This window comes from Lipotes vexillifer, unplaced genomic scaffold (genome assembly GCF_000442215.2).
Source record: "Lipotes vexillifer unplaced genomic scaffold, Lipotes_vexillifer_v1.1 scaffold490, whole genome shotgun sequence".
NCBI classification, from domain to species: domain Eukaryota; kingdom Metazoa; phylum Chordata; class Mammalia; order Artiodactyla; family Lipotidae; genus Lipotes; species Lipotes vexillifer.
In genome coordinates this window covers 2,562,143-2,580,270 of record NW_006796397.1, presented here as the reverse complement: position 1 = coordinate 2,580,270, position 18,128 = coordinate 2,562,143, and the positions used below count along the sequence as shown (strand labels likewise).

The following is an 18,128-nucleotide window of genomic DNA, read 5'->3' as shown; positions in this document are numbered from 1 at the left end:
CAAGGGCAAGGGTAAGAAAGTATGGAATATGTTTGGAAAGAACAAGCATTCCAGTTTGGGTGAAAAAAGTTATGATTAAAGGAGTAGTAGGGGGACTACCCTTCTGGCGCAGTGGTTAAGAATCTGCCTGCCAATGCAGGGGACACGAGTTCAAGCCCTGGTCTGGGAAGATCCTACATGCCGTGGAGCGACTAAGCCCCTGTGCCACAACTACTGAGCCTGCACTCTAGGGCCCATAAGCCACAACTACTGAGTAGTTGTGAGCCCCACAACTACTGAAGCCTGCATGCCTAGAGCCTGTGCTCTGCAACAAGAGAAGCCACCATTATGAGAAACCTGCACACCACAATGAAGAGTAGCCCCCACTTGCTGCAACTAGAGAAAGCCCACGCACAGCAATGAAGACCCAACACAGCCAAAAAAATAAATAAATTTTTAAAAAATGCAGTAAAAAGGAATTGTATTTTTTTTAAAAAAAAGGAATAAGAGGAAATAATGATGGATAGGTATTTTAGTATTAGATCATTTAATGCCATGAATACCAAGAAGCTTTTATTTTTATTTTTAATATATTTACTAAGCCATGAAGAGAAACCATGCAATATTTTTGAGCATGTCAAGTTACATTACCTAAGCCATGCTTTAGGATTATAGAATTAGTGACTCAAAGCTGGGGAAGGCTCTAGAATCCACAAAAGTTATGATCTAGTTGGCAAAACAGTGAATTCCAGATATGGGGCCGTTGAGCTAGAGAAATCTAGGGATGTGTGATTCTAATCCTGGGTACTCTGGGGACTGAGAATTCTGAAGTATAGTTAGAAGATGTTTGGTTGACCACTTGTGAAAAATTGCCTCCAGTGCATATAACTGAACTGAATTAGAATGGGAGGAGGGGACAATAAAAGGGTTATATATGATATAATAATGTCAGAAATGGCCAGCCATTAGTGCTCCTCTTCATCATGTTGTCTCAGTCTTGTTGCACTTCCTTCTCTCTGGTGATCTAAATAGTGTGGGAATGTAGGAAATAGGTTAGCAGTAAACAGTTAAAAGTAGTTTCATTATCTGTATGATGGAAAATTCTTATCCCATACCTGAACTTGCCATAATGTGACTAATTTTTGAAGAGTTTTATAAAGATTTTCTTGCGATCTTAGCATAGCTGAAGTGGTTCTGTTGTTTAGGTCTCTTTGTTAGCTAGACTACTGCCTACTCTTGTGTCCATTGATTTATTGTCCAAAAAGTTCATTTGCTGTCAAACTTGTTCAACTTGCTGCACTTTATTGTTTCCAAGTGTATATTTAAAGTGGAAGACTGAATGCTAGTTACGATAATTTGAGAGTTTGAGGATTACTTGGACTTATTTTCTGATTATTTTACAATATTTTACTATATTTGAATCCTCAGGACAATAGAAGTTTGGTCAGATTGATCCTGCTACAGTACGGTTGTCATTTTCAGTTCTGCAGACATTCCGCTCCTTCCACCCCGCATCCCGTTATAACATGTAATTGCAGTGAGACTGCTGAGAATTCTTCAGACAAAAGGAAAAATTTGGGGCCTCCCGTGGCGCAGTGTGGTTGAGAGCCCGCCTGCCGATGCAGGGGAAACGGGTTCGTGCCCCGATCTGGGAAGGCGCCGGGACCTGGTGCTCCGCAACGGGAAAGGCCACAACAGTGAGAGGCCCGCGTACTGAAAAAAAAAAAAAAAAAAGAAAAAAAGGAAAAATTTGATATCAAGTGTTGATAATGGTGATAAATGGTATACTTAGTAGCTGAGTTTTCTCATGAGCTAGAAACTGATTTTACATCTACTCTGAATCATAGATTCATTTTTGTGAGTGTAAATTGATGTGGAATTACCTGATGAGAGAAAAACCAGCATGATGACCCACTTGTGGGCTTGTTACAAATAAATATTTTAAAGGAAGAGATATATTTTGAAGGAAAAATGAGATTCGTTCAAAAACTGATGGATTGACAAACTCAGTATTACATTTTTGTTTTGGAATGAGTATTCTGACACAGTGCACAATTGAAAGTAAAATGAAGGTTTATAAATTATCTGCTTGATTTAATAAATGCAAGCCTGTATTAATTGAGCTCTTAATGTGTGCCAGACATTTGGGCTATGTCAGTTAGTAAAACAGACAGTGAATTCTTGCCCTTGAGAAGTTAACATTGGGATGGGGGTGGGGAAGAGGATAGATCAGAACAATTGTAACAGTATATAAATAAGTCATATAGTATTTTAGACGGTGATGAGTAATATGAAAAAAGAAAAAAGTGGGGCAGAGTAAAGGAGATTAAATTGGGAATTCTGGAATGGGGCTCAGGATTAGAATTAAATAGAGTAGTTAGGGTGTGTCTTCTTTGGAAGTTGAGATGTAAGCACATGAAGGAAGTGAAAGAGCCAAGGAAATATGGAGGGAAGAACAATCTAGGCAGAGGGAAGGCTTTACAGCAAAAACATGGCTGATGTTTTTGAAAAACATAAAAGAGTCCACTAAAGCCAGAGGAAATGAGTCAGAAGCAAGAGTAGTAGGACATGAGGTCAGAAACACAAAGGTGGAGTGGGGAGGCAAGATTATGTAGGGCCTTGTGGCCATATACTTTGAGAGAAATGGGGGAATTTGAGCAGAGAAGTAATATGCTCTGATTTAACTTTTATCAGGACCACTTATCACAATCCATCAGTTTTTTAATATCTTCATAAAAATATAATTGCTTAAATAACTATGTATTTGTGTTCTCAGATATATTATCTGTTTTATATCTCCTAATTGATTGTAACAGCCTCAGTTGCAGGAACTCATTTTCTTCTTTATTTACAACTTCCTGCAGTTTTCTGAGTCTAATATTCTGCATAGTGTTTCATAAATGTAGTTGACAAATGTGATTCAGACTAATAAGAATCCATGCAAGTACAAATATCTCCCAAACTGGCAATAGACTCTTAATTTGGAGAGGGGACAGTTTATTCTTTATATCTATTAATATTTTTGAGCTTTCTTAGAGGAAGGATGATTTAAGTCCTTGTTGAGCCAGTATGCTGATAATTGCAATTAAATCCACCACTTAGCACAACGAAATTACCAAAAACAAAGGAATTCAGGGTCAGGTGACCAGCAGCAACACACATCAGCTAATGAAACATAATCAACAGTTAAAAAATGAAATTTGGAATTTTAAAGAAGAGATAAATATCAAATGGCCTCATCAAGATGAATAAGAAAAAAATACTACTCTGGAAAAGATAAACTACATTCTTAGTTCTGATATACTTTTATATATGTTTTTGCATCTCTTCTATCAGATCTAATTGTCAAAGTATAACCCTTATATAACCTTGTTTCTCCATAAGGACTTTACAAGTTCTTTTCAGAATATGGAAGGTGACTGGGGACTGGAATAATTTTAATTCCTCCACCACCCCAGCTTTATTGAGGTATAATTGACAAATAAAATTATAGTACATTTAAAGTGTTCAATATGATAGTTTGATAAATGTATACATTACAAAATGTTCACATCATCAAGTTAGTTAACACATCCATCACCTCACATATTTACCTTTTTTTTTTTGTTTTTTTGGATGAGAACAGTTAACACTTAAGTTCAACTCTCTTAGCAAATTTCAGTTATACAATACAGTATTTTCAACTCTACTCACCATTTTATACATTAGATCCTCAGATCTTACTCATCTTATAGCTGAAAGTTTGTACTCTTTTACCAGCCTCTGTTTCTCCCATACCCCCAGCCCCTGGCAACCACCATTCATTGTACTATTTTTATGTCTGACTTTTTTTTTTTTTAAGATTCAACTTATAAGTGATATCATGCAGATATCACAGAAAGGATCTGTCTTTCTGTTTGGCTTAATTCACTTTGTATAATGCTCTCCAGTTTCATCCTTGTTGTCACAAAAGGCATAATTTCCTTCTTCCTAAAGGCTGAATAATATTCTGTTGTATACATATTTTCTTTATCCATTCATTTCTTAATGGTTATGTTGTTGCCATACTTTGGCTACTGTGAGTAATGCTGAAATGAACGTGGCTATACAGATATTTCTTTGAGATACTGATTTTGTTTCGTTTGGATATAACCCAGGGATTGCTGGACCATGTGGTACTTCTATTTTAAATTTTTTGAGGACACCCCATAATGTTTTCCATAAGGACCGCACCAGTTTATATTCTTACCAGTAGTGTACAAGGGTTCTGTTCATCCATATCCTTGCCAGCATTTATCTCTTATCTTTTTGATTATAGCCATTCTAACAGCTGTTAGGTGCCAACTCACTGTGGTTTTGATTGGCATTTTCCTAATGATTACTGATGATAAGCACCTTTTCATGTGCTGTTAGCCATTTGTATGTCTTCTTTGGGAAAATGTCTATTCAAGTCCTTTGCCTATTTTTATTTTTATTTATTTATTTATTTTTTTGCAGTACGCGGGCCTCTCACTGTAGTGGCCTCTCCCGTTGCGGAGCACAGGCTCCGGATGCGCAGGCTCAGCGGCCATGGCTCACGGGCCTAGCCGCTCTGTGGCATGTGGGATCTTCCCGGACCGGGGCACGAACCTGTGTCCCCTGCATCGGCAGGTGGACTCTCAACCACTGCACCACCAGGGAAGCCCTGGATGTTTGGTTTGCAAATATTTTCTCCCATTCCATAGGTTGCCTTTTCATTTTGTTGATGGTTTCTTCTGCAGTGCAAAAGCTTTTTAGTTTGACGTAGTCGCACTTGTTTATTTTTGCATTTGTTGCCTTCGCTTTTGGTTTCAGATCCAAAACATCATTGCTAAGACCAGTGTCAAGAAGCATTTCCTCTTTGTTTTCCTCTAGGACTTTTATGATTTCAAGTCTTATGTTTAAGTCTTTAATCCATTTTGAGTTTATTTTTGTGTATGGTGTGAGATGGGGGTCCAGTTTCATTCTTTTACATGTGGATATACAGTTTTCCCATCACCATTTATTTAAATGATTATGCTTTCCCAATTCTTGACTCCTTTGTTGAAAATTAATTGACCATATACGCATGGCTTTATTTCTGGGCTGGATATTTTGCTCCATTGATCTATGTGTCTGTTTTTAGTGTCAGTACCATACTGCTTTGATTACCATAGCTTTGTAATATAGTTTGAAATCAAGAAATGTGTTACATCCAGCTTTGTTCTTCTTTCTTAGGATTTCTTTAGCTGTTTTATGTTTTTTGTGTGTGTGTGTGGTTTCATATGATTTTTAGGATTGTTTTTTCTATTTCTGTGAAGATGCATTTGGAGTTTGGATAGTGATTGCATTGAATTTGTAGATCATTTAGGGTAGTGTGGACATTCAGCAATATTAATCCTTTGAATCCATGAATATGAAATATCTTTCCATTAATTTGTGTCTTCAATTTCTTTCATCAGTGTCTTATAGTTTTCAGTTTACAGATCTTTTACATCCTTGGTTAAATTTATTCCTCAGTATTTATTCTTTTTGATGGTGTTGTTAATGAGATTATTTGCTTCATTATTCTTTCTGATATTTCATTTTTACTGTATAGAAATACAACTGATTTTTGTATATAGATTTTGTATTCTGAAACTTAACTAAATTTGTTTATTAGTTGTAACAGTTTTTTTAATTTGTTTATTTGTTTTGTTTTGTTTTGTTTTGGTCTGTGTGTGTGGAGTCTTGGTTTTTCTATATATAGTTTCTTGTCGCCTGCAAATAGAAACAGTTATACTTCTTCATTTTCAATTTGGATTCCTTTTCTTTTTTTTTTTTTTTTTTTTTTTTGTCTGATTGCCGTGTCTAGGATATCTAATACTATGCTAAATAAAAGTGGCAAGAATGGACATCCTTGTCTTGTTCCTGACCTCAGAGGAAAAACTCAGCTTTTCATAATTGGGTATGAATGTTAGCTGTGAGCTTGTTATATACAGCCTTTATTATGTTGAAGTGTATTCCTTCTGTACCCAGTTTCTTGAGAGTTTTTATCATGAAAAGATGCTGTATTTTGTCATATGCTTTTTCCTCATCTATTGAGATGATATGATATTTATTCTTTGCTTTGTTAAAGCAGTATATTATGTTGATTGATTTGTGGATGTTGAACCATCCTATATCCCAGGAATAAATTCCATTTGATCATGGGGTATGATCCTTTTAATGTACTGTTGAATTCAGTTTCATAAAATTTTGTTGAAGTTTTTGCATCTATGTTTATTAGGGATATTGTCCTGTAATTTTCTTTTCTTATGGTGTTCTTATCTGGCTTTGGTATCAGTGGAATGCTGGCCTCATAAAATGAGTTTAGAAGCATTCCCTTCTCTTTTAGGTTTTGGAAGAGTTTGAGAAGGATTGGTATTAATTCTTTTAAAATATTTGGTAAATTCACCAGTAAAGCCATCTGGTCCTGGACTTTGTTGGGAAATTTTTGATTACTGATTCAGTCTCCTTACTAGTAATTGATCTGTTCAGATTTTCTATTCTTCATGATTCAGCCTTGATAGGTTCTCGTTTCTAGGAATTTTCCTTTTCTTCTAGATTATCTACTTTTTGGCATATAATTGTTCATAGTAGTCTCTTATGATCCTTAGTATTTCTGTCTTATCAGTTGTGTTTTCTCCTCTTTCATTTCTGATTTTATTTATTTGAATCATCCCTACTTTTTTTCTTAGTTATCTTAGCTATAGTTTTGTCAATTTTGTTAATCTTTTCAAAAAGACCCAGCTCATTGTTTCATTGATGTTTTCTATTGTTTTTCTGGTCTCTTATTTACTTCTGCTCCAGTCTTTGTTATTTTTTCCTTCTGCTAACTGTGGACTTATTTTGTTCCCCCTTTCCCATCCCTTGAGGTGTAAAGTTAGGTTGTTTATTTGTGATATTTCTTTTTTCTTCATTTTTGTACTTATTACTATAAACTTCCCTCTTAAAACAGCTTTTTATTGCATCCCAAAAGTTTTGGTATGTTGTGTTTCCATTTTCATTTGTCTCAAGGTATGTTTTTGATTTCCCTTTTGATTTCTTCTTTGACCCTAATAGTTGTTCAGGAGCATGTTGTTTAATCTCCATATATTTGTGAATTTTCCAGTTTTCTTCTTTTAATTGATTTTTAGTTTCATGCTATTGTGGTTGGAAAAGGTGCTTGATATGATTTCAGTCTTCTTTTAAAACTTAAGACTTTTTTTGTGCCCTAACATATGATATTTCCTGGAGAATGTTCCATGTGCACTTAAGAAGAATGTGTATTCTGTTGCTGCTGAAGGGGATGCTCTGTGTATATCTGTTAGAGCCATCTGGTGTAAGGTATAGTTTAAGTCTGATGTTTCCTTATTGGTTTTCTTTCTGGATGATCTATCCATTATTGAAAGTGGGGTCTTGAAGCCCCCTGCTATTCTTGTATTGCTGTCTATTTCTATGTTCAGATCTGTTAATATTTGTTTTATATATTTAGGTGTTCCAATGTTGGGTGCATAAGTATTTACAGTTGCTGTATCCTCCCAATGGAGGATTATATAATTATAATGACCTCTTTGTCTCTTATTACAGTTTTTGGCTTCAAGTCTATTTTGTCTGATGTAAGTAGAGCTGCCTCTACTTTCTGCTGATTTCCACTTGTATAGAACATCTTTTTCCATCCCTTTACTTTCTTTGTGGGTCTTTAAAGCTGAAATGAGTCTCTTATAGGCAGCAAATAATTTAGTCCTGTTTTTTTAAATCCATTCAGCCACTTTATGACTTTTGATTAGAAAATTTAGTCCATTTACATTTAAAGTATTTATTGATAGGTTGGACTTACTGTTATTTTATTGTTTTCTGATGTTTTGTAGTTCTGTTGCTCCTTTCTTCTCCTCTTGCTCTTTTCCTTTGTGATTTGATGATTTTCTGTAGCGGTATGTTCTTACTCTTTTCTATTTATCTTTGTGTATCAACTGTAGAGTTTTGCTTTGTAGTTACCTTGAGACTCGCATAAAACAATCTTGCAGTTTTAACAGTCTCTTTTGAGCTGATAAAACTAACTGAATGCGTACAAAAGCTCTACAATTTTACATTCACTTTCTCACATTTTATGTTTTTAATGTCATAATTTATATCTTTTAATATTGTGTCTCCATTAATAAATTATTATAGATACAGTATTTTTGTCTTTTAACATTTATACTACAGTTATAAGTGATTAACTACCACCATTACAATATTAGAGTATCCTGAATGCAATTATGTATCAACCTTTATCAGTGAGTTTTGTACCTTTATATGTTTTCCTGTTACTAATTAGCATCCTTTCATTTCATCTTGAAAGAACTTCCTTTAGCATTTCTTGTAAAGCTGGTCTAGTGATGAACACCTTCAGTTTTTGTTTGTCTAGAAAACTCTTTATTTTTCCTTCAATTCTGAAGGACAGCTTTGCCAGGTAAAATATTCTTGGTTGGCAGTTTTTTCTTTCAGCACCCAGAATATATCATTCCACAATCTGGTCTACAAGGTTTTTGCTGAAATATTCACTCAATCTTATGGGCATTCCTTTGTATGTAGCAAGTTGCATTTCTCTTGCTGCTTTTAAGGTTCTCTCTTTGTCTTTAACTTCTGGAAATTTAATTACTGTGAGTTTCAGTGTGGGTCTCTTGAGATTCACCTTCTTTAGTAATTTCTGGGATTTTTGGATCTGGATGTCTGTTTCTTTCCCCAGGCTAGGATAGTTTTCAGCCATTATTTCTTTAAATAAGCTTTATTCCCCTTTATCTCTTTTTCTTCTGGAACCCTTATAATGTGTATATTCGTCCACTTGATGGTGTCCCATAAGTTCCTTAAGCTGATTTCACTCTTTCTCACTCTTTTTTTTTTCCTTTTGCTCCTGTGATTGCATTAATTCCACTGCCCTGTCTTCAAGTTCACTGATCCTTTCTTTCAGTTGATCTGTCTTCTGTTGAAACCTTCTATTGAAATTTTCAGTTCAGTTATTCTATTCATTAGCTCTATGATTTCTGTTTGGTACTTTTTAATATTTTATATGACTTTGTTGGAATTCTCATTTTGCTCATGCATTGCTTTCCTGACCTTGATGGGCATCTTTATGTGTTATTTTGAACTATCAGGTAAATCACTTGTTTCTGTTTCATTAAATTCTGTTTAATGGAGGTTTATTTATTTATTTATTTTTAAAACATATTCCCCTGTTTCTTCTTTTTCTTGACTTTCTGTCTTGGTCTCTGAACGTTAGACAAAACAGGTACCTCCCCAGTCTTGAGAGACTGGTCTGGTATAAGAGATGAACCTTGTCAGTCAACCTGGCCTGGGCTCCTAGTTACCTGTCAAACCTTTGTGATTATCCAAGCCTCTGCCTTTGTTCTTAGTGGCTCACAGAAGTTAAGGGTGTGCAAAGATCCATCAGTGTCCCAAAGGGGAGGATTGCAGTCAGTCAGCACCTAGATGCAGGTTGATTAGAAGCCAGAACCTCAGGCAGCAGCTGAGAAAGTATGCAGTAAAATTCCTTTCAGGGAGAAACTGAAGATGGGCATTTTTGCCTGCCGCTTCTGCACTGAGCCTGGATGTATATCTGCAGGGGTAGTGGGATGTTCCTGTGCCCATTTAAAAGATGCTTATTTTCTTTGCTTGTAAATGCGAGCCCTTTCGGCTTCTAGAACTGGGTGTTCTGAGAGCCCATCCCTCAGGCAGGAGCCTTAAAAATTGGGGCACTAGATGTGTGGTCCAAACCCTCTGCTCCTCAGGGAGCATCTGGGAGTTGGGGGTTTCTTCCCAATTGTATGGTGATGTGCCAGGAGTGGGATTTATGGCAAGAGTTTCTCAGTCTTTCCCACCCATTTTGATGTAGGTATTTTCTCATTCATCTGTTGTAAAGGAATCATTCAGCTAGTTTGGGGATTTTTCTCAGAGGGAATTGCTCCACGTGTAGCTGTTTGTTCAGTGGATCCATGGGAGGATGGAAGTTCAGGAGCCTCCTATGTTGCCATCTCGGTCCTTCCCTCTATATCTGTTAATTCCTTTCTTATGATAAAATAGCAAGTATTAAGCATCATCATTAAATATTGTCGAAGTCAATATTAACTTAATTTTTAAGTTAAGAGTAACCGATTTTTAAAATTCTGAGATATTTAACTCCTTAATGTTATTCTTAGCAGCAAAATTTAGAAGTATTTTCAAAGAATTCCCATATTTCAACTATATACAGTCCAAAGCCTTTGATGATGTAAGTATTTTGTTTAATTATTTACTTATCTGCCTTTTCTTACTAGATTGTGTGCTCTCTAAGGGCAGAGACTAGATCACATTCATCTTTATGTCTTCAGTGCTACACTCAGTGACTGGTACATTATAAGAGCTCAAAAAATGTTTGTTAAATGAATGCATGTAATTTTCATAGGTGGGTTGTTTATATTTATTAGATTTATAACAATTTTTCTGGAAGCTAAAGAAATTATTTTCTTCTAGGTCTATCTAGCATATTACTTTGACCAAACAAGGTGATAAATTATTAATAGTTTTATTTTTTGAGGGTGATGGACCTAGAGCCAGCTTATAATTTTAATAAGTTTAGAGGTAAAGATGTTTGAACTATTATTCCATAGAGTCTTCTTAAGGCATATTTTCTAACAAATTGAGAATTGAAAATTTCTGTATATTCTATGGTTGATTAAATTTTATTTTTTAGCTTCTTTATACAGATAGGAATTTTGTGATTTGTGCTCCAACTGGTTCGGGGAAAACTGTATTGTTTGAGCTAGCTATAACAAGATTGTTAATGGAAGTACCTTTGCCATGGTCGAACATTAAAATTGTTTACAGTAAGTATTTATATATTGAAAGAGTGATAATTAATTATAATAATGATAAACCATTGAGGTAAAAGTAAGAAATAAGTTCAAATTCAAGACATAAGAATTATTACTTGGTTTTCCATACTTTTTAAATAAAGACATGTCACATTTGGTCTTATCTGTTAACATTAAATTCAAAACACATTTTCTCAGATTTATAAATAAAAATAGTATTGGAATTGAGAATTTGGCCTTTACATGTTTATTTTTAAAAGGACAGGGAAGATGAACAAATAGAATCAAACATTTTGTAATTTGAGAAATTTCCATAGGAACCTCCATTCTCTTTTTTTAGGTATATGTTAAAATTTTTTTCATCAAAATAATTTATACACATGGTTAAAAAAATGAGTGATCACAAAGGGCGATAATTTCCGCCCTACCTTTCTTCATTCTTAGTTACAATCTCCCGAGCAATCACTTCTTTTTCTATTTTTAGTTCTGTTTGGTGATTACTTTTATAGTTCTAAATAATATATTTATATTGTTAACTTTTAATTTATAAATACTAGGCAACACCTAGATGTGTGCTAACTTTATTAACTATTTGTGAAAATAATTTTTCAGTTGCACTGATATTTAAAATAAATATCTTATATTGTTGTAGTGGCACCAATAAAAGCCCTGTGTAGTCAGCGTTTTGATGATTGGAAAGAAAAATTTGGACCAATAGGATTGAACTGTAAAGAACTCACTGGAGATACAGTAATGGATGACCTATTTGAGATTCAGCAAGCCCATATTATTATGACAACTCCAGTAGGTGTTGCTTATATTTTATTATTTCCTTGGTTTATTAGCAAATATCTCTTTCTCTTCACCGTGGAAAAAAGTTAAAAGAAAATACAAAGTAGAAGATTATATTTACAATGTGAAGCAAACAAACAATACGTACTAGTATTCAGGGTACATAAGGAATACTAACAAATCAATTAAGTAAAAGACAAACAACCAAATGGAGTAAACAGGCAAAAGATATGAATAGGCAGTTTGTTATTGTGGATGATTTGTTATCATACTTATTACTTGTATTCTTTATCCAAATATTACATATTGTAGCAGGAGGACCTTGGTAGAGATTAGAAAGGGTAATTAGACTCTACTTTTGAATATTTTTGATTAAACTTAAAAAATAAATGGGGGTTCAATTTTTTAAACACATGATTATCAAAATGCTTTAAAATTTAAAAAATCTTTAAGTATCTTTTGGGATACTTTTAAGACATCAACTAAAATATTGTCCATCGTTTGTAACAAGTCATGTTAAAATTTTTACCAACATCTTAATAATACTTATTATAATTACTTATCATGTTAAACCACTTGCATTTTTTCTCTAGGAAAAATGGGATAGCATGACTAGAAAATGGAGAGACAACTCTTGGGTCCAACTGGTTCGATTGTTTCTCATTGATGAGGTAGTGAACACGTTATTCACTTTCAGAGATAAACATGAAGAGATGATTTGAATGGATATAAAGAAACAAGACATTTTCAACCAAACTCTATGTTTGCTTTATCCCTTCAAGTGGAAAATGCTTATTTTCTTAAGGAAGAGTGTTTAATATTGTTTTACATTTTAATTGACTAGATAGATTTTTATTTTTATAGCTAATGAGTCTTAATTTTTTTCTCAGATACACGTTGTAAAAGATGAAAATCGTGGACCAACTCTTGAAGTTGTAGTCAGCAGAATGAAAACTGTGCAGTTTTTATCTCATGCTGTAGAAAATACCAGCAGTATTATTCCAATGAGATTTGTAGCTGTATCTGCAACAATTCCAAATGCTGAAGATGTAAGTTAGAATTTTAGTCTATCAGATTTTTTTATGACTTAGTGAAATATTTAATCTTAGAGAAAAGTGAGGTTTTCTTTTTTTTTTTCTGTAAATCACCTAACCAATTTAATAGGAAAGTTATATCATGGAAAGTTATGGTTAGATCTCATAGGTATGACAGCATTAAGGCCATAAAATTTGGTTGATTGGGCTTAAAATATGTTTGGTGCAAGTCTATTGTTTAATAGTATCTAAAAGTCATACTTGCATGGGTTTTAGACACTTCATAATATGAGGTGTTATGTTACCCCCAATTCTATGTGCCTGGAATTGTGGTAAGCACTAATGATAGATGCAAAAGTGAAAACACATAGACCCTGCTCTTGAAGAGGATCTCATGGTTAATAGGGTACATGAACATGTAAAGAAATAATTGTACAGTATTATACTTTCTGTAACAAACACATGTCCTAATTTTCTTCTTCAGTTTTTGGGCAAACTTGAAAAGTAGTACAATTTCACTCTGCTTTCTTACTCCTATTTACTTCTCAGCCTACTGTAATATGACTTTTCCCCCAGCTAATTCTTAGAAATTGTTTCCATAAAAGCTGTTGTACAGTATTCTCTAATCCAATGTAAAATTTTGCCTTTATCTTTAGTTTAGCACAGTTAATCCTTTTTGTTCTTAAAATGACTACTTGTTTTGTTTATATTCAAGAATAATAGAGAAAATTTTAAAGTATGTGTAAATTTAAAAAACCCCAGCATTTGTCCTTCTAGATGTATTGATGGAATCATAATATACATACACTTTTATGACTTGCATGTTAGCTACAAATGTTTCCATGTTATTAACTACTCTTCTTTAATACAATTTTTTGTGGTTTTATTGTAATTTATTTAATACCTTAATGGTACAAGATTGTTTCCAGTTTTTTCTATTATAAATCGTGTTGAAATTATATCTAAGAAAACATCACAATTATTTCCTTAGGATGGTCTGCTAAAGTAGAATAACTGAGTCAAAGGGTATATAAAACTCTAAGAACACAGTGCTTTCAATAAATGTTATATTCATTTATACCTCTACTATCAGCCATTTCTCTGTATTCTAATGCTGGATAGTATAATAATGAAATTATTATTATTATTACTTTTAAATAGTTCTCAAATTTGTTATTTGAAATGGTAGCTTATTTTAATATTTTGTACTGCATTGATTACTACTGAAGTAAATATTTTTAATATATTTGTCAACTATTTTAAGTTCTTTTTTTGCAACCTGCAAGGTCATAGACTTAACCCTTTTTTCACATTGGGATACTAAACTTTTCTTATTTATTTGTAAGCAGTTACAAAATATCAATACTCTGTAATTCTTGAAACTCTCTTCCTCTTTGTCATAATCACTACTTCTGTGAATGCTAATTCTCTGTCTCTTTCTACAAGTCCTCTACCTCAGTTTTCCCCTGAGTTAAGGCCTTCAACCTTTGCCTTCTGCTCTGCTCAAACTGTAAATTCTTGTTCTCATCCCTACCCATGAGAGCCTTGAAAATGTTTTACTATTTCCTTCCTGTGCCATTAAAAACTCATTAATTTATCTTCCTGTCAAAGAAACAATCAGTTTCATAGCAGGGCACGGAAGCCTGATTACTAACCAGGCTATGTGAAGTTAAGGATGGCTCTCCACAGCTCCAGAAATTAACTAAGGACTCTAGCATTGAGTCTGAAATGTGCTTTTGGCACTGCCATCTCTCAGTGTTTATTTGTTCTTTGTTTTAAAAAGTTGTCAGCCTTTGCCCGTCTAAGCCAATCATTACTTTGCTACTCTTCAGCTAATATTTAGGATAACACAAAAGAAGTGTCAGCCATATCTGGGCATCGTTCTGAAAAATAGCAAAGAAGTTACAGTGCTAGTGAGAAATTAATTCTCTGTTGAGAATTAATTTTAATTTTACTTTAGACTCTTAGGAGGAAAATAAAACAAAATAATAATAATTAATTGGAAGTTTACCATGTTAAAGTGGGTACAATCTTGAACCACTGTTATTGAAAATATTTACCAATATATCAATAGAACAGTGTCACTAGAATATGTAATGTTGAAAAAGACTACTTGACCAAATATTTTTAAACTTGACTTTAAAGTGAACTATAATTGGGCTTTTTAGCCATAAAACTTTACTAGAAAAAAAGTTAATGTGTATGTTTCTGTCATTTAAAGATTGCAGAATGGCTTTCAGATGGTGAAAGATCTGCTGTATGTCTGAAAATGGATGAGAGACATAGACCAGTGAAACTTGAGAAAGTGGTCCTTGGATTTCCCTGCAGTAATAACCAAACCGAATTTAAATTTGATTTAACCCTCAACTACAAAGTTGCCAGTGTTATACAAACGTACTCTGATCAGAAACCCACGCTTGTGGTATGGTTTGTTGGTTGCTTATTTTTTAGTGTAATGTTCAGTTTTTAATATGATTAATACAAAAATTATTCATTCATTTTTAGTTTTGTGCAACAAGGAAAGGTGTGCAACAGGCTGCTTCTGTTCTTGTGAAAGATGCGAAATTTATTATGACTGTGGAACAGAAACAGAGGTATATTTTAAATTTTTTTCTTGGAGGTAGAAAGACTTTTAGGGATAACCTAGATGAGATGAGAAAACTGGGTTGACCTTTTCAAGTTACTTGACCTCTCTAAGGCTCAGTTTCCTCATCTGTAAAATAAGGATAAAAGTAAGTTGGATGATTAAGGCAATGAATCTTGATGCAACTGTGATCCTGTCTTCTTTATTTCATAGCCAGATTTGAAAGATTATTCATATTGCTGTCTTCAATTTTTTACTCACTTTCAATCCAGTATCTGTTGTAATCTTTTACTAAAGCTGATCTTGTTAATTGATCTCTCAGGAGCTTCTAACACAATTGACCACTCCCACCTAATTTAAAAATTCCAGACTCTGTGTTTCCATGATCATTTCTACCATGTTTCTTGCTACTTTGCTTTCTACTCATTCTCAGTCCCTTTTCACTTATAATACCTGATTCTTAAATGTTAACATTCTAGGGGTTCTATCCAAGGTTCATTCTTTCTAATGCCACACTCCTAGGTATTTGAGTCTCATTATCACATGGTTCAAAGAATATATGTATACACATATTTATATATGTTTGTGAATTTACAAATTTACAGCTCCAACACAGACCTCCCTTCTGAGCTCCAGGTCTACCATCCACCTGCCTGACATCTCCGATTGTATATCTGTGGGCATGTCAAACTCAGTATGTCCAAAAGAGAACCTTGGTTCTTTCTCTCAAATCAGTTCCTCCTCCAGTGTTCCCCATCCTGATTATTTATCAACTCCCTAGTTGCTCATGCAGAAACCCATCATTAACATCTCCTTCACCTTCTTCCCCATAGGCAATCAATTACCAAGTCCTGTCTATTCTTACTTGTAAATATATCTCAAATATATCATTTTATCTTCATCAGCACTGCCACCTTCCCCATTCAAGTAATTATTAATCTCTTGCCTTTTATCTGATGACCACAAACACACTCTTATCCCACTTTAATCTGTTATATTCATAGCAGAGTGATTGTTTAAAATTACAAATCTAAACATGTCATTTTTCTGCCTAAAACACTTTAATAGTTTCTTGTTGTCATTAGGCTAAAATCCTAAATACTTAATGTCTCCTGCAATACCCTGTATAATGTGTTCTGTGAATATACCAAACTGTTATCCTGCACAGAGCTTTCCTGAATCATATTTTCTTTGCCCAGAATTGTTTTTTACCTCTTATTCATCCTTCAAGTCTCACCTTTAATATCAGTTTCTTAAGAAGTTTTCCATGATTCTTAGTGTCCCTTTATTTGCTTTTACAGGCACCCTATATTTTTATTTCATAAAACTTACTGTAATTATAATAAATATGCTTTTGTTTAATTGTTATTTAATATCTGTTCTATGCCTTAGATTGTAAACATCTTGAGGAAAGAAGGACTCATGGTCATCTTATTTACCCCTCAATCTTAGCAAGACTCAGCAGAGTGCCAGCACATGCTTACTACTAATATTAGCTTATTATTAATAACAATTTTTGGAAATAAATAAATAAGTTTAGTGGTAGACCTCAAACCAAAATTGGATTAGATCATTACATGTGGATACGAGGAGATACTGATTTTTCTGACTAATTTTCTACGGTGGGGGATGTACTTTTCTTCACTTTGGATCAGATCAGCTTTCCAATTACAGTCTACCCTGTGGCTACACCTCTGGTTACTTTTCAACCAAAGATGTGTACCAAACCTAGAGGATACCACTTTAGCTTTCTGACATTTGACTTTCTATCCACTAAAAGGGTGGATCTCTAGTCATTTAGTGCATTAAAGAATTACATATGCAGCCACCTACCCATGCTGTATATACTATTTTCATAATTTTACTTCTGCTTTAAGGATTTAACTTGATCTCCTTAGTTACTGCCCTAAGATAAAAACTCTCTATGGTGCAGCTTTTGTTACAAACATGAGCAAAGCATGATTAAACAATAAGATACAGTAGAGAGCCAGAGAAAGAGAAACCGAAATAGAGCTTGTAGCCAAAAAAGTACATGAGGTCTAAGAGGTAGACAGAAAGGGAAAATGTGAAATTAATGCTATCAAGATAACAATAACATAGATTTCTTTCTACCTACTTCTTTGTTTTATACTCTAGAGAATATTTATCATATATCGCGGTCAGTCTGTTACTCAGGAACAATAAACAGTTGAATAGATTCTCATTTGTATGTTCGGCTTTTACTTCATTCCCTGAGAAAAGCATAAGTGAAAAGGAGTGGAATGCCATTTTGAGTTGCTATAGACTAGGGGAAGAGACTGCTGCTTATGTCAATGTAACCAGTCACATTCTAGCAGCTCCCACAAGATTTCTTTTTGCCTATAAACCCCAGATTCTGTTACTAAGGTTTCTAAAATTGTCTAACATGCCCAACTTTTTGTGTACTCTGGTCTCTTTAGCTTTTTTAAAAATAATTTTTCTGTTGTATCATGCATTTAACTTAAAAAATATTTCTATTTTTTAAAAAATTTTAGTTAACTTCAGGAAGTTAATTGGTAGTATTCTCATAGTGAAAATGTTTCCTGAGCCTTTGGGGGTATTTTTCTCTCTCTCTTTTTTTTTTTTGTGTGTGATTTTATTTATAATTATTTATTTCCCTATTTTCCCCAGTTTTTTTGAGATATAATTGACATATAGCACTGTATAAGTTTAGGGTGTACAGAATAAAGATTTGACTTACATATAGCATGAAATGATTACCACAATAAGTTTAGTGCATATTCATCATCCATACATATAGATACAAAATTAAAGAAATAGAAATGTTTTTCACTTGTGATGAGAACTGTTAGGATTTACTCTTTTAACAACGTTTATATGTAACATGCAGCAGTGTTAATTATATTCATCATGTTGTACATTATATCCCTAGTACCTATTTATCTCATAACT

At 33.8% G+C, this 18,128-nt stretch overlaps 1 protein-coding gene across 1 annotated transcript in view; it reads left to right on the top strand.

Moving 5' to 3' along the window:
• The window catches only part of HFM1 (helicase for meiosis 1), a 125,809-nt gene that overhangs the window by 17,717 nt on the left and 89,964 nt on the right, over positions 1–18,128 (top strand). Inside the window, exons 6-12 of the mRNA XM_007468524.1 lie at positions 10,134–10,204; positions 10,667–10,799; positions 11,440–11,591; positions 12,173–12,250; positions 12,470–12,628; positions 14,835–15,035; positions 15,119–15,207. Of these exons, the coding sequence (XP_007468586.1) occupies positions 10,134–10,204; positions 10,667–10,799; positions 11,440–11,591; positions 12,173–12,250; positions 12,470–12,628; positions 14,835–15,035; positions 15,119–15,207 (883 nt within the window). The remainder of the gene's footprint in view (positions 1–10,133; positions 10,205–10,666; positions 10,800–11,439; positions 11,592–12,172; positions 12,251–12,469; positions 12,629–14,834; positions 15,036–15,118; positions 15,208–18,128) is intronic.